At 39.7% G+C, this 26,392-nt stretch overlaps 1 protein-coding gene across 4 annotated transcripts in view; it reads left to right on the forward strand.

The window, feature by feature from the left end:
- Positions 1-26,392, forward strand: part of gpm6b.S (glycoprotein M6B S homeolog) — an 89,190-nt gene that overhangs the window by 39,461 nt on the left and 23,337 nt on the right. The window contains exon 1 of one of the 4 annotated variants that reach the window (XM_018248116.2): positions 14,556-14,875. In XM_018248116.2, the coding sequence (XP_018103605.1) occupies positions 14,815-14,875 (61 nt within the window). In that variant the 5' untranslated portion in view covers positions 14,556-14,814. 4 annotated transcript variants of the gene reach the window in all.

The raw sequence follows: 26,392 nt of genomic DNA on the forward strand, positions 1-26,392 counted from the left end.
TTTATATGAGAGGCAAGCATTATTTTCTGCTTGATAATTTGCAACAACTCCTAAACTTTGCTTCACAGCAGCCAGGCCACACTGAGCATGTGTGTCACAGACACTAATAACAGAATCCGAGGTGGGGAAACCCTGTGACAACTGGTATTACTACTATAGAGGTGCTAAAATGTTCGACTGGTGCAGTAAATTCAGTATATAAAATGACATTTCTAGTAATATTCATATTTAGGGTTTAGTTCACCTTTAAATGTTGTGTAATGTTTTTTTATTTTATATATATCTTTTTGCTGGAGTATCTGTCCTATCGGTACATACTTTGGCACGGATGCATATACTACCTTCAATAAATCATATGTGTTGTAGCAGGTTTCCTCTTCGTGAGCATTGTACCTAATATCTGACATGTATTATCTGCTTTGATTCAAGTGAACTGACAACTAGACTCTCTAGTCTAATGCTGTCTAACTGGTGACTCCCCCTTATGTGACCCCCCCATGTGAAAGTCTGCCTGCTTTGACTAGAGATGTCGCGAACTGTTCGCCGGCGAACTTGTTCGCGCGAACATCGGGTGTTCGCGCTCGCCGGAAGTTCGCGAACGTCGCGCGACGTTCGCCATTTTGGGTTCGCCATTGTTGGCGCTTTTTTTTGCCCTCTCACCCCAGACCAGCAGGTACATGGCAGCCAATCAGGAAGCTCTCCCCTGGACCACTCCCCTTCCCTATAAAAACCGAAGCCCTGCAGCGTTTTTTCACTCTGCCTGTGTGTGCTGAAGAGATAGTGTAGGGAGAGAGCTGCTGCCTGTTAGTGATTTCAGGGACAGTTGAAAGTTTGCTGGCTAGTAATCGTTTTGATACTGCTCTGTTATTGGAGGGACAGAAGTCTGCAGGGGTTTGAGGGACATTTAAGCTTAGGTAGCTTTGCTGGCTAGTAATCTACCTTCTACTGCAGTGCTCTGTATGTAGCTGCAGTGGGCAGCTGTCCTGCTTCTGATCTCATCTGCTGACTGCTGCAATAACAGTAGTCCTTGTAAGGACTGCTTTTATTTATTTTTTTGTTGTTTTACTACTACTACTACTACTACTACTATAAGAGCCCAGTGCTATTAGTCTAGCAGTGTTGGGGAGTGGGACTGGTGTGCTAATCTGCTGCTCCTAGTAGTTCAGCAGCACCAACTTTAATTTTTTTTTTTAATATTCATTTTTTTTTTATTTTACTTTTTTTTATTTTACTACCGCTGTAGTAGTGTATAAGTTGACCTTTTAGGCATTATTTGCCCTGTAGGCATTATTTGCACACTGTTTTCTTCAACCCGCCATCGAGCTGTGTGACCTTGTTCACATTCTGTCTAAATATCCATAATATTACCGTCTCCAGAAAAAACACCGGAGTCACTTTTTTCAAGCAGCCATAATATATTTTACGTAATCCGTATCCACCGCTGTAGTAGTGTATACGTTGGCCTTGTAGGCATTATTTGCACACTGTTTTCTTCAACCCGCCATCGAGCTGTGTGACCTTGTTCCCATTCTGTCTAAATATCCATAATATTACCGTCTCCAGAAAAAACACCGGAGTCACTTTTTTTGGCAAAAAATGACTATTTTCAGCATTTATGTGGCATATTTTTTCTGGCAACTGTGCTTCAGTGGCTGCAACCAAAAAAACTGGGCAAACAATGTCTACAAGGTCAACGTATGGCGAAAAATTACTATTTTCAGCATTTATATGGCATATATTTTCTGGCAACTGTGCTTCAGTGGCTGCGTCCAAAAAAACTGGGCAAACAATGTCTACAAGGTCAACGTATGGCGAAAAATGACTATTTTCAGCATTTATATGGCATTTTTTTCTGGCAACTGTGCTTCAGTGGCTGCGTCCAAAAAAACTGGGCAAACAATGCCTACAAGGTCAACGTATGGCAGTTGTTTAAAGAGAACAGTAGATTACTAGCCAGCAAAGCTACCTAAGCTAAAATGTCCCTCAAATCCCTGCAGACTTCTGTCCCTCCAATACAGAGCAGTATCAAGCAGATTACTAGCCAGCAAACTTACTATCATCTGTCCCTGAAATCACTAACAGCTCTCCCCCTACACTATCTCTTCCAAGCACACACAGGCAGATTTTTCAGATACATTTTTGCCCTTGATCCCCCTCTGGCATGCCACTGTCCAGGTCGTTGCACCCTTTAAACAACTTTAAAATCATTTTTCTGGCCAGAAATGTCTTTTCTAGATGTTAAAGTTCGCCTTCCCATTGAAGTCTATGGGGTTCGCGAACCGTTCGCGAACCGCTCGCATTTTTGCGCAAGTTCGCGAATATGTTCGCGAACTTTTTTTCCGACGTTCGCTACATCCCTAGCTTTGACTGCTTACTTTAAGATTTATAAGTTATCAGTACTGAGATTAAATTGCCCCTGCATTGTTTACACCTCATATTCTGAAAATGCTGCATTGTTCTCACCTGTAATCCCCTGCATTGTTCACATTTGTAACACCTCTATTGTTCACAACTTTAAAGCCCTGTAATGTTCACACTCAGACCCAGACTGAAAGTGCCCACATTTTCACCTGCCCATCTTCGAGTCATGATAGCTTTCCCTGTCTTCTGCTCTATTCTGCTTTCCCTATGCTCCTTGTGTGTGCCATACACTGCCTGCCCTATGCTCCCTGTGTGTGCCATACACTGCCTGCCCTATGCTCCCTGTGTGTGCCATACACTGCCTGCCCTATGCTCCCTGTGTGTGCCATACACTGCCTGCCCTATGCTCCCTGTGTGTGCCATAATCTACCTGCCCTATGCTCCCTGTGTGTGCCATACTCTGCCTGCCCTATGCTCCCTGTGTGTGTGCCATACTCTTTCTTCCCTGTGTGTCATATTCTGCCTGCCATATTCTCCCTGTGCGTGCCATACTCTACCTTCCCTCTTCTTCCTGTGTGTGCTGTACTCTTCCTGCCCTGTGCCCCCTGTGTGTGCCATACTCTACCTTCCCTGTGCTCCCTGTGTGTGCCATACTCTGACGGCCATATTCTCCCTGTGTGTGCCATACTCTACCTTCCCTCTTCTTCCTGTGTGTGCTGTACTCTTCCTGCCCTGTGCCCCCTGTGTGTGCCATACTCTTGCCTTCCCTATGCTCTCTGTATGTGCCATACTCTGCCTGCCCTTTTTAGTTAGCATTTGGAAATTGTTGTTAGGGACCCTAAGGTGTTAAATCATGTGCTGGGGTGCTGCTTTATCCATGGGGGAGAATGAGGCTTATGGATTTAAGGGTTTAATATGATTTAAAATGTTCACATATGAGTGATATCCCTGCAGTGAGCACCAATCATTTGGATTTTTAAGTGTGTTACCACCATTATTGTGGCTATGGTCTTAAAAGGTCTTGTGTTAACATGGGTGTGGTTTAAAAACAGGTACTGGTCAACACTGGCTTCCATTATCGGCCCTCCACAAAGTAGGCCAGAAAAATTATGGCCCTTTTGGTAGCACAGAAGTTGGACAGCACTGCTCTAGTCCCATCACATCTGTGTTACAATTCAGATTTCATATAATAATAAGGGTGGTTATGAACTTTGACTTTCATCAGATGCTGTTTTGATGCCTGGGGGGTCCCAAACCAGTTGTTTAGTAAAAAAATATATTTGTCTTTGGGAAAGATATAGAAACGATCACAGTTAATTATATTTGTGTGACTATGAGAATTATATTTGCAGAGGATATAAATAAATGCAGGCATTTGGAAAATAAGATAATGATATAGTTGCAGATTTACACAAAGGCTGTTGCTATGATAACAGGACAAATATTTTATTCTCTCAGCTGAGCGTGGCATTAGCATATTTATGATGTTCAACTGCTCCAAATGAAAATAAATATCAAGATTTCAATATTACCATATGAAATTCTATCAAATGTTTATTTTAGCAGAACGTTTGGGAAAAATTACCAAAAGATGGACACATGGATATTAAAAACATAAAATAAGTGAATTCTTCTGTGTCATGTTCATTTTCATCCTTCACAGCCAGTTAACCCATAATTTTTGTGGTGAGTGTATGCACAGAAGTTTTTATAAGAAATTTACTCCCATATTTAATTAAAGGTGCTAAGTTTGCCCTGGTTCAGAAACCACTTACAACACATCAGCAGGTTGCATTTGCTGGTCAACTATTTAAAATATGTGATTGCTATGGATGCCTTTTATTACATGTTGGGGGTTGAAGTGTGTCTGTTGTTGATTCTAGACTTATGAGCCCCCAATCATTTGTGTTGTGGAGTGTACATTTTATGTGCTTTATATTTATTAGGGAGGCAGCATTGAAAGGGTTGGGAAGGGGTCACAGGGGCATTAGGAAGGTGGTTGCTCGATTTACTAACAGTGTTGCACAGTGTATTATTTCCCAACTCTCTGCTGTGTTTTTCTTATTACAGTACATTTTATGGCTTACAACAGCATTACAATGCCGGGACAATTTCAATGTGTTAAATCAGGCATGTCCAAAATCAGGCTGGGGGGCCAATTGTGGCCCGTTTTAAAATTTACACCGGCCCTCAGCCTCCATCATGAAATTAATAATAATGTGGCCCGCCAGCACAGTGCAATCAGGAATCATGTAGCTGTAGCAGTAAAATTTGTGAAATGATCTGCCATTTGGACTATACTGCTGCCTGTGTGCTGAAGGTGTTAGCAATATACACGTACTGGCACATAGTGACGCGCTGCTTCACATACTTCTTTAGGGCTGAAGGTGTCAATAGACGTACTGATGTGCCAGTAGAGTAAACTAAAGAAGTATGTCGGTGCCTATTGCTAACACCTTCAGCACACAGGCAGCAGTATAGTTCAAGTGGCAGATCATTTCACTAATGTGCCCAAATATTACTTCTACGGCTATGCGATCCCTTGTTTAAAAGATGTTAATGGTTAAAGAATGTCAGGCTGAATGGTCGGCCCCTACACATTTTCACCTCTCCAAATCTGGCCCTCGTTGCAAAAAGTTTGGACACCCCTGTGTTAAATATTCTTCTTCAGACAAGAGAGCCACACACCCTAAAAATAGTCGAGACCTGGTGCTCATGCATGGAGAAGTAAATGCAATGTGCAAAGTGATGGCACTGACAGGATTTAAGCAAACAGACAAAAAGTGTCAAAAAAGGAAAAAGGCTTATTCGTCCAACGTTTCAGTCCCTCACAGCAACCTTTTCAGAGTTCAACTTATGTAGCCAAAAAGAGGCTGAGTGATTATAGAGCCCTCCCACCTTGATGACATCATAGTAATGAGAAGCACACCTGTGAGAATAAAATGACCCTCTGGTTGTAACAATGGGCTCCTGTATGTTATAACCCATAATTAGGCCAAATCCTGTACATCTCCCCCGACCCATCTTGGGGTCCTAGTGTAGCATGTAAATAGGGTAACAAGGTACCCAGTACCAATTTCTATTACAGTAGAGGGGGACAAGTTACCATTAGGCACACATCAGACTAGGGCAACATGCATAAGATCCTCCCCACTCAACAGGAGACCTCGTGGACCAAAAGCTGCCTTGTGAGTTATCATAGCTGCATAGCATAGTGATGTATACACTAGGGGAGTGCTAAAAAGCTGGATAAAATTTCCAGATAGCACCTAACATGTGAGCAAGCAGAGGCATAAGGTCATTGGGGTAAGTGCACTTGCTGTTTGTCTCAGCCCAGATATCTGTAATTTAGATAAAGCAAAATGCTTCCAGCTTCGCAACTTTTGTAAGGAGTGCCTAGACCAACAGCCAGCCATCATCAGGAGTCGCTTACATGTGTCCTAAACCAGTGGGTCAACAAGAGCATTGGTGTGGGTCAGGAAGCGTAAGCAAGGTGAATTAACCTCTAAACACTTAAAGATGGGCGTTGCAACTGTCAGTAAACCGTGTTAGTGAGCTCTCACACTGCACTGTGTTTCCTTGACAAAGGTTCTTGTATGGGACCAAAACGTTGGACGAATAAACCTTTTTCCTTTTTTGACACTTTTTGTCTGTTTGCTTAAATCCTGTGAGTACCATCACTTAACACATTTTTTTAAAGAAAGGCCTAGTAGGACAGTATAGTTCCATTTCATCCAACGGGATTAAAAAGAAAACCAAACACCAGTGAATCTTCCGATTCCTAATTCAACAACATTTTACTTCATTTACAATTTGTAATCATTTATTTATAATCCAAATTTTATACATTTATTTCTACCTGCAATAATAGTTTAAATTTCTATACCTACTATATGCCCTGAATATGTGAGCCACCCACTCTGATCCATAAGTGACATATACACGTGGTGTACTGCAGCATTGGGTATAGTTACACAGTTTTCCAACTCTTTTATAAATATTCTCTTTGTTTTAAAAGCGCTAGCGTCTGATATGACAAGCTGGAGCAAATAACTTGTTTTAAATCTCTCTATAGTCTACTCCGTCATGTAGTATGAAAAAGGCACAAGGAATATTGATCGTTTACATCAGTCAGTTGCTAAGATGCAACTCACTTGGGGTGACTTCACCAGATTAAAATGCAGCATTAACTATCCAGTTTAGACTGCCTGCTGAATTATGGTAAATAATATGCTCTGGTGGAAGAACTTCCCACTCCTATACAAGTTTTTTTGGGTGGCATACACTTCCATTTAACATGAAAGTCCTCAATGGGGATGTAGCATTGCAAAGCTTGTAATGAATTATTTAGAGTTAGTTTTTATTCATCTGGGCCCCAAGCAGACTCGAGCTGCCCCTATTTTTATGGCTGTGGACAAAAATGATCAGTTTATTTTAGTATAACTTACAATAGATGTAGAACAGACAATAGTCAGAAACTCATAAGCTTTTGCAATATATTTCCTTACACCAGTACATGCACCCTGTCTCTGGCAATAAGTAACACATTCAACATCTCTGCCTATAAAAGAAAAATTAATTTTTTTTTTGTTTGCCCCACCCCATGTAATTTAGATCCTAAAGTGGTGTTCTCCCATTGACAAGGCCATAGCCAGTTTACTTTTCACCGCAATTACCAGCATTCCATGGCAAAAGTGGGGTACTAAGAGCTGTAGCTGCATTGTGATAGTCCCTACAAAATAAATTGGAGGTAAATGCTTCTCTAATTAAAATAATTTTTTGGATTCGGCCGAACACCCGAATCCTTCACGAAAGATTCGGCCGAATACTGAACCGAATCCGAACCCTAATTTGCATATGCAAATTAGGGGTGGGAAGGAGAAAACATTTTTTACTTCCTTGTTTTCTGACAGAAAGTCACGCAATTTCCCTCCCGCCCCTAATTTGCATATGCAAATTAGGATTCGGGTTCGGCCAGGCAGATGGATTCGGCCGAATCCGAATCCTGCTGAAAAAGGCCGAATCCCGAACCGAATCCTGGATTCGGTGCATCCCTAATTTCTACTCTGATACAATGAGCACAGACAGTAATATTAATTATATTGTATAAAATCTATATACTGCACCATCAGAATAGCATCTGAACTTGTCTGGTTCTTCTGCATAATACAGGCTCTGAATAATGTAAAGGCCATCTCCCATAGACTCCATTATAAACATATAATATTTCCCTTTTTCTCTGTAATAATAAAACAGAACCTTGTACTTGATTAAAACTAAGATATACTTAATCCTTATTGGAAGGAACCACATTCTATTGGGTTTCTTTAATGTTTATATGATTTTCTAGTAGACTTAAGGCACGAAGATCCAAATCACAGAAAGGTCTGTTATCTGGAAAACCCCAGGTCCCGAGCATTCTGGATAATAGGTCCCATACATGTAAAACAAAATCCTGCTCTGAAATATTGTTGCATATTTTATTGTGCTTTGTTAGTGCCGCAGGGAGCCATTACAATTAAGTGCAGTTTGGTTCTCATCCGGAGATAAGCTGTCTTTTGTCAATCTCTTTGCACAAACCATGCTTTTTAACTGATGGCATTTTTTGTGATTTGCTGTCCTCTTCCCACCATTCTCCAGCTCTGTATTGTTTTAGGAATATTAATGATGATAGACATGGAAGAAGAAAGTCTTTATTGTCAATGGATGAATAGGTCGGTGGGGATCATTCACCCATGAAGACCTGAGGAGTAATAGCTGTGCAAACATAAGGACAAATCTCATGGACTCTTTCTCTGATCAGTCTTAGTCAGTCTGTCCTTCCTCAAAGCAGATACAGGGTTGCTTCTTTGTGATGCTCTGGAAAAGAAGTGCAGTCTTAAAGAGACAAAAGTTAGATATTTTCATACTAATGGACTGGAAAATGATTATGCTTTTTATCCTGCATACTTTTTTGCTGGTTAGTGAAATGAATATCCATAGCATGGCATCTGGTGACTTTTTAGGTACTGATCAAATCAGAAAGTTTTATCTTGCTAACAGTTGATGCAAATTAAAGGCTTATTTGTGATTGCAAAATGATTCTACTCTGTGGAGCAGTATATAAACCACACTTCAGCTGCGGCCACATATTATTATTGAGGTACAATGTGGTTCTTACAGGCCTTTAGGGTGGTGGCAGACAAGGCTACTGGGGGGAGATTAGTCGCCCAGCGACAATGTGCCTCTTCTTCGGGCGACTAATCTCCTCTAAATGCCTTCCTGCCGGCTAGAATGTAAATCACCGGCGGGATGGCACTTAGGGGAGATTAGTTGCCCAGATTAGTTGCTTGGCCAATAACCTCCCCCAGTTGCATCATCTGCCATCACCCTTAGTTGAACAGCCCGAATTCGATTCGGCTTTCCGAAGTCGTCTGAAGTTTCCTCATGAGGTAACTTCGTGAGACTTCGGAAAACAAAGGGGACCAAGTGCCATCCTGCCAGGGAATTACATTCTAGCTGGCGGGAAGGCATTTAGGGGAGATTAGTTGCCCAGATTAGTTGCTTGGCCACTAACCTCCCCCAGTTGTGTCATCTGCCATCACCCTTAGTTGAACAGCCCTAGTTTAGACATTTCACAATTCTACTAGTTAATTTATATTACTGGCCTACACTAGATCAGATACTGTGCTTTATTGGTTTCCAAATTGTTGGGAATTGACAGGAAGCATGACACATTGGGACAATTATGGAACATTATTTTCAGTAAAGTTCTGATTAGCTATAAAACATAATTTTAACAGATGGTAGAAAATGCAAGTTGTATTTCTTTAATGGCTAAAGTTCAGAATTCGTGTGTGTGCCCTAACCCAAAGTTTAAAATTCACTGTAAATCCAGTGTGTCAACTCACTGAGCAATTTTTATGGAATATTTAGAAAGAGAGGGAATATGTATAAATAAATGTTTATGTTTTTTTATAAATGCAAACCATAACAAAGAAAAATACTTGAACTACTCTGCACTGTAACAAAAACAATGTTATCCCATATGGCATTTAGAATCTGTGTAAAGCAGGGGGCTGCTACTTGTGGCTCTCCAGCTGTCAATGTGTCTTTCTGCATACTGCTGCTAAAACTGAAAGGAAACTATACAATGGGAATAATGAATGAAGGATGAGAAAAACGGATGAACCTAATAAGACAGCGAGGGCTTCTCGCTTTGTTCTTTTCTACAACATTTCTAATACATTTATTGCAATAGATTACAAATATTGGAACTCAGGAATTTGTAGCTGCTGTTGAAACACTCGGAATCATAGAATATCCCACTGATAGCAGAACTGCTTGCTATCGGTGGGATATGCTGCTTGTTAAATTGCCAATTTTAAGTCGAAGGTCCTGAAAAAGATGCAGCTGAGGCCTTTTTACAGTAAACTGGGTTCGTTTACATAGAAAATATAATTATTTTGGCAAAACGGTCTCATTAGTATGGTCATTTTCTTTTGAGTTCAGCAAATATACACAGTGAAATTGTGCTATATAAATTTCCTGGAAACCGACTTCTAGGGATATGCTCTTCCTGTTTGCTTTAGATTGCCTTTGGGTATTTTTCAGAAAGTCTCAAGAGAATGACTCAAGGAACTGATATCAACAATTACTGACTTTTTTTTATGTTTAGGAGGCAAAATGTAATTCTTTGTCCAATAAGAATAATAAGGCTGGTGATAAATGGAGTGTTGGCTCCGCTGCTCTCAATCTGCTTTTTTTTTCTACAGGTTGAGCGAAGTGGATTCTATCTTTTGCCAAGCTTTTCTGCACTTAAAAATATAGCTTTCACTTGCTTGCCCAAAAATGCTTGCTTTTGCAGTGTTGGGTCAACCTACATGCAAGTGGAAGCTGTACTTTTAAGTGCAGAAAACACAGCTGGGCAACAGAGTGGATCCAAATCTCTCAACCCTCAGAAAAAAAAACGGAGTCAATGCTTAGGGTGCCTTCAGCCTTAGGCCTGTGGTGGATTGGCAGTTGAATCAGATGTATCAGAGACTGAATGCTACTTTTTGGCCTCCTCTTTGCAGTTTTCATTGATTGCATTAAGATATTCCATGAGAATATATTCCATGGGTTCTTGTTAAATGCGCATGAGCTTATTTTTTTCAGAAAAATAGAAGAATATGCCTATGTCTGATATTGCAGATCAAGCCCAGAGACACTATAAAAACTTCAATTGCAAAACATAAAGTATTTAAAGTCATAAAATATTGCCCAGTGATTTGAAAGCATACAGAGTTGAAAGAAATAATTGCCTACACGTCACTTAAGAGCCTAGAATAGATGCAACAGGGTAATAAGCAGAACTTTGATCTGCTGCACAGGTGTGAGGCCTAGGGCACGGCAGGGGAAAGAAGGCAAAGCTCAATGGAATAAGCCTGGTACAGTTTTCAGCAAACAGGAGAACTGGTCTGGGGTAAAGATTAGCTATTATATAATCTAGGGACACTTAAAGAATCAGCACCCCAGTGAATAACGCTTTACTTTTTTTGTTTATTATGCAATAAAAAAAAAAAACCAGAGCCACCAGTAATATGAAATTGTAGATCGCAACACTAACTCTTGACCAATATTAGGACAGTGACACACAGCACTTTGTCACTAAAAGCCAGAAGATACCCTGCCATAGATATTCCCTGCTAAAACACTCAGATCACATAATTGCTCAAAAATACCTTCATGTGTGTATTTGAGCGATTACACAATTTGAGTGTTTTACTACAGACTGTTCAGTATTGTCTATGGCAGGGTATTTTCTGGCTTTTAGCAGTCACAACAGATAACACTGTGTCATTGCTCTTTAAGGTGGCCATACAATTGCAACTTTTTCAGAGACCATTGGTCGCAGGAAAGATATTTCACTTTCAATACAGATATCATTAACATTTATTTATATAGCACCAGCATATTTCGCAGCGCTGTACTAAAGCTAAATCATCAAATACAGGTAGACACCGATACAGGTAGGTACAATAGAATTTAAGCTGTATGTGACAATTCAGCAGTAAACCCTGGCCAATGTTCAGGCTCCTTCAGAGACGTCTAATAATTCTCCAACCAAGTCTCCTGCCATACATGCATTGAATATCTTGTACAATAATATCTGTGCATCTATGGCCACCTTTAGAAATCACTGGGGAGGAAAGCCCAAGGCATGACACATTGATGCCCACTTTGATAAGTGTCAGGGCCAAGCATTTGGGGTTTGTTTTTATTTCACAAAGAGAATATACATTAATCAAGTCTTTATATAACCACACTGAAATGTAATATTATTATATTTTGCATTAGGCAGTACATCATTTGCTATATATTGTATTTTACAACAGGAGATAAATGTTTCCCAGGCAACCACCTCTTGTATTCTTGGTGTTTGCTGCAAAGGTGGGTATGATTGCTGGCGTATGTATGTCTTATTGCCTTTTCCTGCTGTTCATTCTGGCTCAGTATTCCTCCTCTGCCTCATATCTTTTCCGAGCACTTTATTCACACCCACAGAAATTGCGTGGTCCTTCTTTACCATCTGTCTGATATTTATTTATTTTTACAGTGTAAAAAATTGCTGTGCTTAACTGTCAGCTGCCATAGCTCCTCATATGACAATTTAATTTGCTGCAACCTGTGTTGCCGTCATGGAACCAGTAACAACATAAAGTCTGACCTATCTGTATCTGTAATGGATATTTCATGGTATTGCCCGTAGTGTACACCCTACTCTACATCCTTTTAATTTAAACCATGTGATAAAGTAGATGTTAAAGTTTCCATTTTCTACAGTTTTTTTCATTTGTGTGTGTTATAATTGTTCCATTGAATCTGCCTACTTTTAAGGTCACGGCCACAAAGTTCAATTCAATGAAAAAAAAAATTCACTTAGCTTTGTGGGTACAGTGACCACTGCAATTTTTCCTATGGATTCGGGACAGGTGAGCCAAAAAAAGGGATATGGTTGAGCAGAAAGTTTCATACAGGGACTTTGTAAGGGACACTTATCTTGAGGATCTTGAGGATTGAGTGGCTTGCAACTTGCAGTGCACACTCTGTATTTACTTTCATGCAGTCTTCTCTTTATGGTAGACTTGGATATCAATATGCCTACCTCTTGGAGAGTATTATTAGTTCACCAGTGATTTCTTTCTTTCTCAGGATGTACCAAACTGTAGATTTTGCAGCTTAAGGATGACTTGTTTCACCTGCATGGAGAGCTCCTTTGACCGCCTGTTGTCTGTTCACAACAAAATCATCCACATACAAGCACCCCCTGAAATCAACTCCAGGGCTTTTATCTGCTTAATTGATAATGACATAACGAAGGAATTGCCCATGAAATAGCCTTTGAGTCAATTCAGAAGTTAAAATATATGAACATCCAAAAGCCACTTTAAGTAGAGATATTTAACATAAACTTTTCAGAACTTGTTTTGCAGAGATAAACTATATTTAACAAACCCAAACTACCATAGCATTCTTTTGACAAACTGCTTATGAACATCAGAATTGCTTTTTTTTTTTTACTTCAAAGAAAAAAGCTATAGAAGACAATTTAGCAATTAAGTAAGAGCTCTCTAGACTCTTTTTTTTTTTTTATAAGTAAGGTTTTAGCTACACTACCTTTTTAAAAAAAAGTGTTCCGTAATACAAATAGTCAAGGTTTGCACGGCACATAGAGTACCTTTATGAGTGGATGCGGCCATGATTTCTCCAAGGATTTAACCTCATTCAACAACTCTAATGGAGCAGTGGCCTCTGTTGGTTAGATGTTAATGTTTTCATGTAGGACCTGCAAGTTACACAGCAGTTATAACAAATATGGTTTTCACCATAAATTAGCAAACAAGGTTTATAGATTAAAACATAGGTCCCTGATGGTAATATATTGCAATGATGTGAGTGATATCAGGGAGGTTCCAATTAGATTTGTGGCATAGAAAGAGGGACCAAAAGATTCCGTATGGCGATTTTCTTCTTTTTTTTTTTTTTTCGAACATGCCCATTTTGTGACCACACCCCCTAATTACGTGTTCATTTTACAAAATTTGTCAGGTTATGAAAGTTTGAACACATTTCTGTGGTTTTTGTGTTATTGCAGTTTTGCTAATGAAGTTGAATTGCCCTTTAAAGGATCAGTAACATCAAAAAATGTAATTGTTTTAAAGTTATAAATACATAATGCAGTGTTGCCCCGTACTATTAAAACTGCATGATATCTTGAGTGTTACAGTTTCTCCAAGAGACCTGCTTATCTTAAATTGTTATAATTGTTACAAATGTATGTGCACCTGCCACGTATTCTGAGCTCTCTGCCAAAAGCCAATTATGTTTTAGAAACATTGTATCTGTTTCTGGCTGTTCAGTGCAGGAAATCAAAGAGAAACTCTGGACATTTCAGTAACTGCGGGTTGAGTTGTCAAAATCGGGACTGTCCTGCAAAAAACAGGACAGTTGGTTATGATGTGGATAGATATTTCGGTTCTGGTGTGTGAAAGCAATCATTGGCTGATTGCTCTAAATGACTTCAGTGGGCAATGGAATTGGTTGATATGCCCATTTATTTTGCAATAAACAATATATGTACACATTAATATTACAATAAGCTTTCTACGGAGCAAATGTTTACTTGGGCAAGCAAATGGGGGACAGATGGGTATAGGTACATGAGAAACCGTGGCACCATATCCCCACACACATGGTGAAAATTATTTTTAAATTAAAAAAGAAACGTTTTACTGCCTCAATGACAAAAAAAGATTGCATATATTAAAATAATTCCTTGACAGAATCTTTTTTTTTTTTTTACTTCCCAGGCTGTCAGTCCAAAAGATTGCAGGCATATGGGATGAATCAGTCTGCACAGTACTAAATAGGGCTCCAGGGAAAAGAGCGGCTGGTGTGGCTGTTGACATGCACTCAGTGTATACAGGCACACAAAGGAGATGGCTGCATGGTAATCTAAGTTTGGGCAGCCATGTGGTAGCAGAAAGCTTCTTTCTTTCTTTCAAATCGACATCCAACTTGTGATGTCACATGTCTGTTCTTAAGTTATGACAGTTGATTAGCATCTTCTGGGGGGGGGTTGGAGGATAAAGAGGGGAAGACAGAAGGGGGAGGGAGTGGCAGCAGCTTTTTTTTTTCTTTTCAGGGCTCAGCGTGCAGGCTTACTGGGTACAATCAGGCAGAGAATGGCCATTTTATAGAGATCCTGTGTGACGTGTAGCTGCTTTCTGGTAGCTACTTGGAGCACCAGTAGGCAGAGTGGAAGTGAAGCTGACGAGTGCTTCTTGGAAAGAACTGTAATCTACTGTAGTGGGAAAGAGAGAGACACTCAATCACTGCAGCTGTAAATAGGAGGCAGGGGAACAGAGCTCAAGCAAAGGAAGGCAGAGTGTTTCTTGGAGGGGGGATTAAAAAGCATTTTTGGTGCATGGGATGAAGCCAGCCATGGAAACTGCAGCAGAGGAAACTACAGAACAAAGCCAAGAGAAAAAAGGTACTCAGAGTTCTTGTTTAGAGATTGTACTCACAGGCTGGAGGCTTAGATCATACGGCTGTTTTTTTCTTTTTCCATCCTTCAGTTTTATAATCCTTAGAAGAATTGTGATGACTCTACTTTGTCTAGGTTTCCAACAGGAGGAGGTTTTGCTTATATATCGGTGTAAAATAAGTTTTTTCCATACCGTAATATTTACTTCGATTTCAATGAATTATTCTTGACACCGTTTTACCAACCAGTGAATCAGGCAAATTCTCTTTACGTGATTAATTCATCTACAAAAAAAAAAAGGCTTAGGTCGCCTTTGGCTTTCCAGCTGTTGCAGAGCAATTCCCAGCATCTGGTAGTGGGAGCTGGGAGTTGTAGATGAAGTACCAATGGTTACCTGTTCATTTAACATATCCATGTCTTCTATTTCAGTTTGGTGGTCTGATGTTACATTGATTGAAAATTTAGAAAAAGCAGGGATTATTTTCCCAACAGTTTTTGTTATTGCACTTAATGTTTGTTGCCCTTTTCTGTGCTGCTGTTCATTTGTGGTGCTTTATAAATACATGTACACATATGCATTGCATATTACACCAAAGGCAAGGTTCAGTTTAGAGAGGATTCCTGCAATCTGTACCTCTGTACTAACACCTAATCTCCATTCTGGTGTTTGTAGACACAATTCAGGATGTAGTCTTACATTTTTTTTTTTTAATAAAGGCAAATTTAATTTTTTTTTAAGGTTGCTCCATGTATTTGCATTCCCATAGGGTTGAGCTTGTTATAGACACTCTATCTCATTGTGAACACTCGCCATTATTCTTTGCTCTGGGAAGGCATATTCATGAATAGCAGTCATTTTCAACAGAGAAATGGTTTCTTAGCAACTTGAAGCCATGTTGCATTTCTAATTCATGGTGAAAAATATATTACGCTATTACTTTGCTACGGGTTACTCTATTTTCAAGTACCAAAGGTGCTTGTTTATATCACCTTTTATAGGCTAAGAATAATGAATAAGTATTTTTAGTTTCTGCATAATTTTACATTAGTTTTTTTTTAATGTGCACATACAACTGCAATGTATTGGTAAAAAGAAGGATCCTCGATGCTTGCCCCCATAAATTGTACTGTATCATAGCATACAAACCGTATAGATATCTATTTAAAGGCCAGTTTTATTTAAAGTTCAGTTTGATTTATAATGTCTCAGATAATACATTATCAATTGACAAAGGCAGTGGATAAATAAAAATAGTTGGTGAAGGGAATGTCCCTATGGATGAAAACGTAGAAATACATATGATGTGATATTCAAACCATATTAAAGGCTTAATCTATCAGGATACAGAACAAGGCTGGAGTATTTTATCATACACTAGGGAAACCTGTATAAAAGATTCCTCGTAAATGGTGCTTGCCAATGAAGTAAACATCACATGACTCATCTTATAATTATTTCATGGTAGAAATTAGGATACATCTAAATACCAAATCATTCACATGGTTTGGCTGAATGGCGAACCCAATCCAAATCCTTCTTTGGATACTTATATTCAAATATGAGAAAATATTTAATACGTTACATTCAGTTGATCACCTCGGTGTCTTGGGTTTTTTGTACTACAGAGGGTATATATTATTCCCTATATTCTGAAAGAGATATTGTTTATTTTTATTTATACATTCAGTTATGTACACACATTTTCTTTATAAAGGTAATACCCTAGAACTGCCCTCCTATTTTCTGAGTGTTAGCAAATGATGGGACGTGTATGATTTAAGAACGGTTGGGGGTGAGTAGAATCTAAGCCAGTTCCTGTATGGCTCTCTTTGAAATTCAAGAAGTAGACGTGTCCCTCAAAACGCATAGCATCTTGGTTTTAGGTACTGTTCTTCTATAGTCCATAAATTTGCCTTCTGCGCCAGGTTCCATTTGGGAATTCTAAAGTTAGTAGCCAATAGGACAGTGGAGCTATTTAATAATACAGATTGTAGATAAATACAGACTGAAATTATATAGCTTTTGTGAGTTTGCTCTTTGTGGAAAGTATGTTATACAGCACAAGAAAATGGGAAAAAATACCTGGCATGGAAGTACTCTACAAATCAGATAGGAATTCATTTGTATTTTAGTAAAGCAAAAAACTTTCTTTTGGCTACCTAAATTGTTCTTCTGGTGTTACAACCTTCAAAGGCATGTACAGGGGTTAGAAAATCAACCACATTTGTTTGTGGAACATAGGACTAAAATAGAGAGAGATTTTTTTTTCCCCCTTTGCTTTGCCACCTGTCCCTCCCAACAGTCCTTTTCTCCCCATGGGGAAGGACTGGAGTTTGGCCCAACTCCCAGCAATGACTCGTATAATTTGATATATTGCCAGCACATTCTGTGGAGTGGAGCTTACAATACCCATATATCATATTAGGCACTAAGTATTCACATGTACAGGTGACCATAACAACCAATAAGATGTTTTTGAACAGGTGACAAGTAAATGCTTTCAGCAAATTGGTCACCAGTAGCAAACTTGTTATCATTTATTATGTTTCCCCTTTTTGGTCCTTATCACACGCACACATCGTGCTACTTTTTATCAGGAGTGGGTGTCTGTGCATCTTAGTTTGACACCTAATATCTCTGTCTTGCTAGTAAATAAAGATTTTCTTCGTTGTTCATAATGGACTGTAACTTGTGATGCAGAAGGTTCCAAACAGACTGCCTAAGAAAAGAGTGCCTTGTTCTGAAGGAATGCAGCATGGCCATAGTTCACATTGCAAATTTTTGGTCCCTAATATCGGTATGATGAATCAAAGCCGATTGCTGCTGAGTTTCTTGCCGCTTTACTCAAATTAAACTTGTTTTTTTGTTTTTAAGTCAACAGAGTGAATCTACTGTGAAAGAAGCATTTAGAAAATACAAAGTGCAATATGACAGCAAATGGTTAAAAACAAATTTATCAAGCCTCTTCTATGTAACAAATTTTGTACAGAGATAATGCTAAGAAGGTGGGTGTAGGCATTTAAATACATTTCTTAAAAGGTTAGAATTCTAGACACTTGTCTGGAAAAGCCTTGCAGCTTTTTGTGCTAGGCCTAGCGCACATTCTCCTAACAAAAAACCATTATTATTGCTTTTATAACATGTATTTGTATAAGCAGCAATTCAGTAATATACAAGTGGTAGAAACACATTTTACATACATGCAGGCTGAAAAAAGCTGTTGTCCCTTCCCTTTTTTCAAAAAGCAGCAGTCTTTTTTTTTTATTTTTTAAAGTTTGGCCGTTCATCTGCCCAGAGAACAAAGATGCAGGAAGATTATCACTTCTGATGTTTACTGAGAATAACCCTGGGCTGGTGACTTTTTTTTTTTTTTTTGCTGACAGGAGCATTGGCCCAGGGTATCCGGTAAGTGATTAAAATTACTCAGAGGGTGCCTAACACAGCTATTTACACTTTCCTTCTCCTTTAAGAGGCGAAACCAGGTACATTTTACCATAAAGACACTGCATTGTCACAGGTCCTATCAGAGAGAAATGTAAGTACTGTATATTTTGTAAAGTGTGTTTACATTTCCCTGTTCAAACTGCAGCAGACCAGTAAAACATAATTACTGGTTATTTTTATGGGTTACATGGCTGGGGTTAAGCCGTTACTAATAATGATCCCAAAAAGCTATAAATTGCCAGATATTTTAGGTTTGTATTGTAGCCCATTTTTGGCCACCCCCCCTGGTGACAAAGTGGTACATCACAATATTTACATGACTTACAGGTCCTGAGTCCCCTTTGGTAGGTGAAAGGGTACTGGGAATTCTTCTTCTCTGGCAGTGCCTCCACCTAATGGGATCCCGGAATACACCTGAGGATAGTCCCATTAGGAATAACATGAAACACACACTTTATTATATAAAAACCATAACTTTATATAAGGAAAGTGTAATTTAAAGGGGAAGTAAAACACATTTACATCACATCAAATATAACCCACTCCTATGAGAACCTATGGCAGTACTATGGTAGGCAAAGAGTCTCAGTCCTTTTTCCCCAAAGAGCACAATATGTCCCAAGTAGCAATAGCAGCCCAAAATACCTTTCCCTCCGGTTAGGTACTGGCTCCCTCGTGGCAGGCATCAACAACAGCCTGTGTCATAAACAGAAACCATCCTGGATCCTCTCTTTTTCTACCCTCCCCATGGCACACCTTACCCTGGGGATTCACGCAGATGGGTAGGCTCATCCAGAGCTGGAGCAGGCATCCACACCGATGAATCCATTCCATGAAGCACATGCAGCTTGCTTGATCCTCCATTCATAGCTCCCAGCACTGTCTATAGCGCAAGCATACTGTTGCTAAATCCAAAGCAGAACTACAGCTCCCAGCACTGCCCATAGCGCGAGTACAAATGATGTCCAACAAAACTCCAAACCGGCATGGCTGAGCTTTCCAGACTTTTGGAGTACCCTGCATCAGCCCACAGGGCTATCGAACTCACTTTTAGCCCCTATATGACTGCCTCTTAGATCACTCAAACAAGCTCTGAAAACCCACAGTATTATTTGCCTAATCTGCAAGGATTAAGTTCTTTGGCACATATGGTGAGCAGAGACATGGGAGCATTTCCATTATGGCTCTTTCTCTATATACCCAGGAAGCAGTCACAAACTGCCTCCTGAGAAAAACAGAAAGCGTGAATTATATTTTTCAGCTAAAACCAAACCTGTATATACAATTGGTTAATACGATAACAACTTGTATACCTATATGTTAAAAAATAAGTTTAGTATGGAATTCCAGTTTTGGATTAAAAAGATCTTCTACCAATTGGGGAAAATTTACTAAAGGGTGAAGTGGCTAACAGTGTGACGTCATTTCGTTACTTCCCGATTTATCGTTACGGGTGCTGGCGTAAATTCGCTAGTGAAGTGGACCTACTCTAGTGCTGCTTCGCACCCAGACGAAGTTGCGCTATGGCGAAGGGACGTAACTACACTAATTCACTAACTTGCGCATTTTACTGAACGTTACCTCTTGCGTCAGACTTGCCTTCGCCCCCTCAGGCCAGGCGAAGTGCAATAGAGTAGATAGGGCTTGCTTCAAAAAAAAGTTGAAATTTTTTCTAAGTCCCAAAAAACGCCGGCGTCTTTTACTTTTTTAAGGGTGATAGGCTTTTTTTGGGGGTACCCTCCTTTCCCCCTATATTTCCTAACATATGGCACCTAAACTATACAGTGGGCACATGTATAGGGCAAAATAACAACTCTATTTTATTTTATGAAGCTTTCCTAGGCTTGCGTAGTGTAATGTATTTGCTGCTACATATACATCCATTGTACTTTTAACTTGGCTTCGTAAGCAAATTAGACATTGCTATCGTAAATTCGATTTGCTTGACTAATTAACGCTAGCACAACTTCGCTACCTTTCGCCACCCTGAACGCAACTTCAGATTTTAGTGAATTAGCGGTGCCCTGGCGAAACCTCGTCTGGCGGCGAAGCCAACACTGGCGCAACTTTGAAGGTAAGTAAATTTACCCCATTGTATCTAACTCAGTATTGTCATTATTATAGGGTGGACAGACCTAATTCACTTGGATATCAGAAAGTTGTTGGGTTTTGGATCTTTTAGAAGACAAGGTTTGTTGCTACAAAGAACTGGTGACCAGAAGGATGAGGGGTCTTGGGATAAAATCTTTATAATGGAGGTTAAAGCAAGGAAACCGTTGCAATTGGCACATAAATATAATATATATAGTTGCATTTTTATTTTTGGCACTTTCTAATTTAATTTTTATTGTGTAAATGAGTTTCATGGGAGAAATCTCAACCCCATTTAGGCTATAAGCAGTCAGTGACCTATATGTCTACAGAGTGATCAGCTGTTACATCACTTCAGATAATGAGTTTTAATAGAGTTGCTGTTAGATGCCAGACATCAAAGAGTTCATGAACCGTAGAAAGGGTTAGATCAGTGTCAAATCTGTATGTGGCACCCTTTACTAATCACTGAATCTCCGCTTGGATCCCAGTAATTTATATGTCTGTGACGGCCATAGAAGAAGCAATTGTCAAAGAAGATCTACAATGCTCACAAACTGACCATAATGAGTCTTCCCACTCCATAAATGAGCTGTCTATGTGAACACAAGTCACTTGTGACCTTTTCAGCTCAAAAACCTGTTGATAAATGTCCCCCTGTAGACTCATTAAAACATCTTTAGGTTGGAGTGATTCTGACCATCAGTGATTTAATATTTGTGTTTTACTGATCTAATGGGAAGTGAATAGGTCTCCGCATTTAATCCATTACTTTCAATTTAACACTAATATTCTACTTGGAAACGACAGCTGCTCCTTCAGTCAGTTCTAGGTTTTTTCCACCACCAGTGTCAGCCCACCATGTTTTCTAGGAAGGATTAATGGTATTGTTTTGAGCAGTGTCCTATTCTTGCTTATGTTGTTCGAGCATTGTTTGTTGCTTTAGTTCAAAAACAATCAAACGTGCTTTTTGCCAGCTACAGCAGTGTTTTATCTCCCAGTCTCACCTGAGCTTTAGGGTAATGGCACATGGGGTGATTTCATATTTGGTGTGTTGGACGACAGAATACTCTGAATCATTCACCATTTAGCCATATGGTAATTGCCTGCTTTTATTACTTGAAAACAATACCCATCATTTTTGTGCAGGGGAAATAAGAATACATTGAGAGTTTTTTCAGATTGGTAACAAAAGGCATGGAATTGCTCTGTATGACTTTACCCTTAAATTAGTAGCAAAGCTACCAAAGCAATTTATTGCCAACAGATTAGCCATAATAGGGCGAGCTTTAACACTGTATTTATTCTGCAGAATGCTTTACCATACCTGAGTAGCTCTCTCTGTTTGTTTAGGATAGCAGCTGCCATATTAGCTTGCTGTGACATCACTTCCTGCCTGAGTCTCTCCCTGCTCACTCATAGCTCTGGGCCCAGATTAAAGCAGGGAGGGGAGGAGGGAGGGGGAAGTGAGGAGGGAGGGGGAGAAGAGCAAACTGAGCATGCTCAAACTTTAGCCCTGGAGGTTTAGGCTGAAAGAAGGAAGTCTGATACAGAAATTCATGTGTACACAAAAGAAGGAAAGAAATGTGGTGTTTCTTTCAACAGAGGACTCAGAGCAGCGTTACTTTGAGGGTTTACTGGTGTATTTATAGAGACCTTTCTGATAAAGCTTACTTAGTTTTAACGTTTTCCTTCTCCTTTAAGGTGACTGTCAAGTTCTTAATTGATGCATAATTGATTGATTGAGTACCGTGGTTTACTAGTAATATACTGTATACTTTGCAAGTGCATCCATTTTCAAAAAACTGTTCAATGTTTGTTTACACACTACCATACCATACTTGAGCATTGGTCTCATCATCCGTCTGAGCCTCCCCACTGTGGATTTTTATAAGGGATAGATGTTCAGGATCCCATAAAACAATTTATAGATGCATAAGGCTACTATTATAGAGTTGGGCTTGAGAATAAGTTACCAGTAAAACAGTGGGCCTGCAATTGTGTATTAATTCATTCATTTTGAGCGTGTGTACTTTTAGCAGTTGTGGTCAGATCAGTAATAAAATTACTTCCATTATAAACATATATTTACCTCATTAAGTAATTAAATGTGGCATTTATGGCCAGCAGCCTGGGGGCAGTTTTATCCGGTTGTCTCAAAATCAGGCTGTTAGGCAACCCTGTTGATTATAATCTTGTACCTGAAACCCCAGACAGTGCTCCTGTTAGCAGAAAACTGCACGGGTCGGGGTACTTCTGAGTGAGCACCACGGACCAATCCAATATTCTGCTTCATTCTTCAATGGCCCGATGCATAGACAGTAGAGTGGAAACGCCAGCTTTTTGGTTAAAGTTTGGCTTCTCCCCCATGAGAACAAGGAAGAAGCACTAAGGAGATTGCTCAGAAGTACCCCAGATCTGGAGTACTGGATACCTCCCGTGATTTAACCTTTTCTACTCCTTAACGAAAATTATTTTGATTCTTAGCATTTCTGATAATAGATCTTATACCTGTACTAGACTACTGCAAAGAAAACAGGAACAGTACAGTTTCAGAATTGTAAGGCACCATCATTTTGTCTTGTCCAACCTTGGCCATGCAGTTATTATACTGATATTACCACTGTCAGGAAGTCCTAATATTAAAGTTTTTTTTTTTTACATGCGCTACAAACATTTCATTCCAATACTGGAGAACTCTGACTTTTCACTGCTTAATTTTGGCAGAGAGTCACAGAGTAGAAATGGAAATTGGCAGGTGCAGTTGGATGTACAGGAGTTCAAGGCTGCACCACTGTCTTCCCTTTCCAGCAGAGAGAAGTCCCTTTGGGGGTAGAGGTAGCAAAGGAGGTAGAGCCCAAGTTCAGTGCTTTTGTCTTAAACACTAGCAATACTTTAGATACAGTTTCAGGCTGCAGTTGATGTGTGACTTACAATAGTTGTGACTTCTGAAAAGAATTTGATTTCCTTCCTCTCTGCAGTTGTAAAATATGGCCTGGGGTGCTGCAGACATGAGGAGAGTGGGTCTTTCTCCTTTATGGGATTTGATGGCCTTTGATGATATGCTACACATATTTTGAACAGAAACATTTTTTACAAAAAGTGATCACATATTCTGTGTACAGTTGCGCCTCTACACACACATACAATTGAGATACCTATAAAAATGTAGCCTTGAGAAGACAATTTCCTTTTCCAGAAAATGTTCAAGCTTTCTTTAACATACCGTATATACTCGTGTATAAGCCGACCCGCGTATAAGCCGAGGTACCTAATTTTACCTATGAAAACCAGAAAAACTTATTGACTCGCGTATAAGCCTAGACACAACTATGTTATATATGTTGCTCTTTCTTCACGGCTGGGATGCCTCACTACAACATGCAGGAGCCGTGAATGCAAAGGTTCTTTGATCTTGAAACGCCATCATTTAGATTAAAGAAGAACCCAGATGTATAAAATCGCTCACTCTGGCAGCGGGGTATTTGACAGCCATGATCTATGGCAGGTAAGTGGTTAAAGGATACTATATTACTTGAATAAGGATAATCTTCCATTTACCTAAGGAAACAAAGTGTGAGGACATATTTGGTTTTATGTTTATGAGTGGAATATTGTTTATTGTTTAGCTATGCATCACAGTAAGCTATGCCCTTATATTTGCCTATAATAGAGTATTACCCAATAGCATTGCAAAAGTCATAGCTGGACAACAGATAGAGGGCTGCAGGTTTGACATCGCTGATTTTTATCAATGCACCTTCCACCATTCCTTCCTCCGTGTGTGACAAGCAGAGAGTTGGGCAGGCACAAGATACAAGAGACGGCACTTACCCTGAGGTGAAGGTCTCACTGGTCGCTGCTTAAGGCGCTGGGACTAGAGAAGACGCGCACTCGCGCAGTTCAACAAAGCAGTCACGTGGGGCAGGGGTTTGCCTTCTCTGTACGGAACGCATTTTAGGACATATGCGCCTACCGTAATTACCGTACCTTTGACGCATGCGTTGTCCTATGCCTTCTCCATAGCCTTCTCCATAGCGCATCGTCACGCCTGCTCCAAATGCGCATTCACACCAGATGACACGCGCTGTTGCTCTTTGCGGCTGGGAGGGGGATTCATCGCTACAAGGCAGCTGACCCGCGTATAAGCCGAGGTAGGATTTTCAAGCACATTTTGGGTGCTGAAAATCTCGGCTTATACGCGAGTATATACGGTACATGATTTAGTATAATAATTTTGCTGAAGTTAGAAATGACTTTATGGTAAAAAAGATGCGAAGGATTGGACAGAACATTGCTGTCAAGTATTCAGTACATAAAAGGAGGCCAACAAAATATGGATAAACTGCCCAAAGGGGAAAGGTGTCTCTCACACTTTTAAATTGGACATAATGGAAGTAAAAAATGTATCAAATGCAATAAAATGTATAGACAAGCAGTTTTTGTATTTAACCTACTGAAAAGTGCATTCATTGGATACAAAAATTATATCTGCCTGTGCGTGGCCACAGGATATAATACTTTAGTATTACTTATTCTGCGTTGTAAAATTAAGCTTATACATGCTGAAAGAAGTTTACTTTGGCATTATAAGAAAGAGTTTCTATAAGTTATAACATGGCAATACACGAGTGTAAAATTCTCAGGCCAGAAGGATGACCAACCATCTGGTAGTAGTAGGCTTTAGGTGGTAGAATCATGGTTAGTATACTTTTGTTGGCAGTTAGCGACATGGTTGTCTGACCTTCAGCATTGTTTGTCATATTGAGGACAAAGAGCTGCTTTTGGTTCAGTAGTTTAATGCAGCTTGCCCTTGTTTTTAGGATTGCCCTAGTTTCCCAGCTTTGCATATGAAAGCCCTAGAATTTTTGAATCAATGTCTCACTTCCTGAGAACCTTGGGGCAAAATAATGTTTGACTAGTTTTACAACTAGAAGAAAAAAAAAAAAAGTATTCATTATTGCCGAAAATAAAAAGGCTTCAGCAGACAATACCTACAGATATTTGTTCATGTACAGAACGAGTATGAGCAGGAGTGAATTGCTAATATTCTAAAGAGGTACATTCTTGCTCTTTTAAACTAAAGGAAAATATATGCTGAATTTGAAAGTGTAAAATTGCCTATCTTTGTTTTCATGGAAAATATTACTATACCCTTTCTTCTTATGCATTGCCTGTGGTATTAAACTGCTGCTGCAGCTGGGGTGTAGCTAAGGTGTGACTACATATTACAAGGAAGCAAAACGGTAACATAACCCCATAACAACATTACAATGAACATTGAAGGAGAAGGAAAGGCATATTTAATTGGGGATGCCAAAAGGCAAGTGATTGTATATACTTTACACCGGGGGCTGGTGCTCCTATCAGGAGAAAACTACCAGTCAGGGGGCTCTTCCGGGTGAGCACCAGGGAGAGATTGGCTTCCTCCTTTTTCAAATTTCCCAGGGCAGACGCATGCACAGGAGATCAAAATAGCCGACCTCTTCATTAAAGTTCAGCTTTTCTCGCTACTGCGTATGTGCACCTGCACAAAGAAAAAAGAATCCGGGTGCCAATCACTCTGTGGTGCTCGCTAGAAGAACCCCAAGTCAGTGCAGTTTTCTCCTGATAGGAGCACCAGCTGGGGTGTAAAGCAAGTATATACAATCACTTAGGGGTGCCTAACTTTTGGCCTAAGTAAAGAGCGCCTTTCCTTCTCCTTTAATACATTCTATGCTGTATATGGTTAGCTAATGTCTTGTTCCTACCTGTATAAAGGCAAGTGTGGTGTATTGCAACATACATTTAGCTCGTCATCTACATGTCACTTGTGCTAGAACATATTGCTCTGTGTGTAGTGCCCCACATTGGCACCTCTGGATAGATGCATGCTATCTGCCCATGCTCCTGTGTTCAACAAACTTCTTGCACCTCTATGGCATTTATGGTACAGGTCAACACTGACCAACTTCCACTGCAAAGAACATGCACCAAAATGTTGGGGG

The sequence above is a fragment of the Xenopus laevis genome, chromosome 2S (assembly GCF_017654675.1).
Source record: "Xenopus laevis strain J_2021 chromosome 2S, Xenopus_laevis_v10.1, whole genome shotgun sequence".
In the NCBI taxonomy this organism is placed as follows: Eukaryota; Metazoa; Chordata; class Amphibia; order Anura; family Pipidae; genus Xenopus; species Xenopus laevis.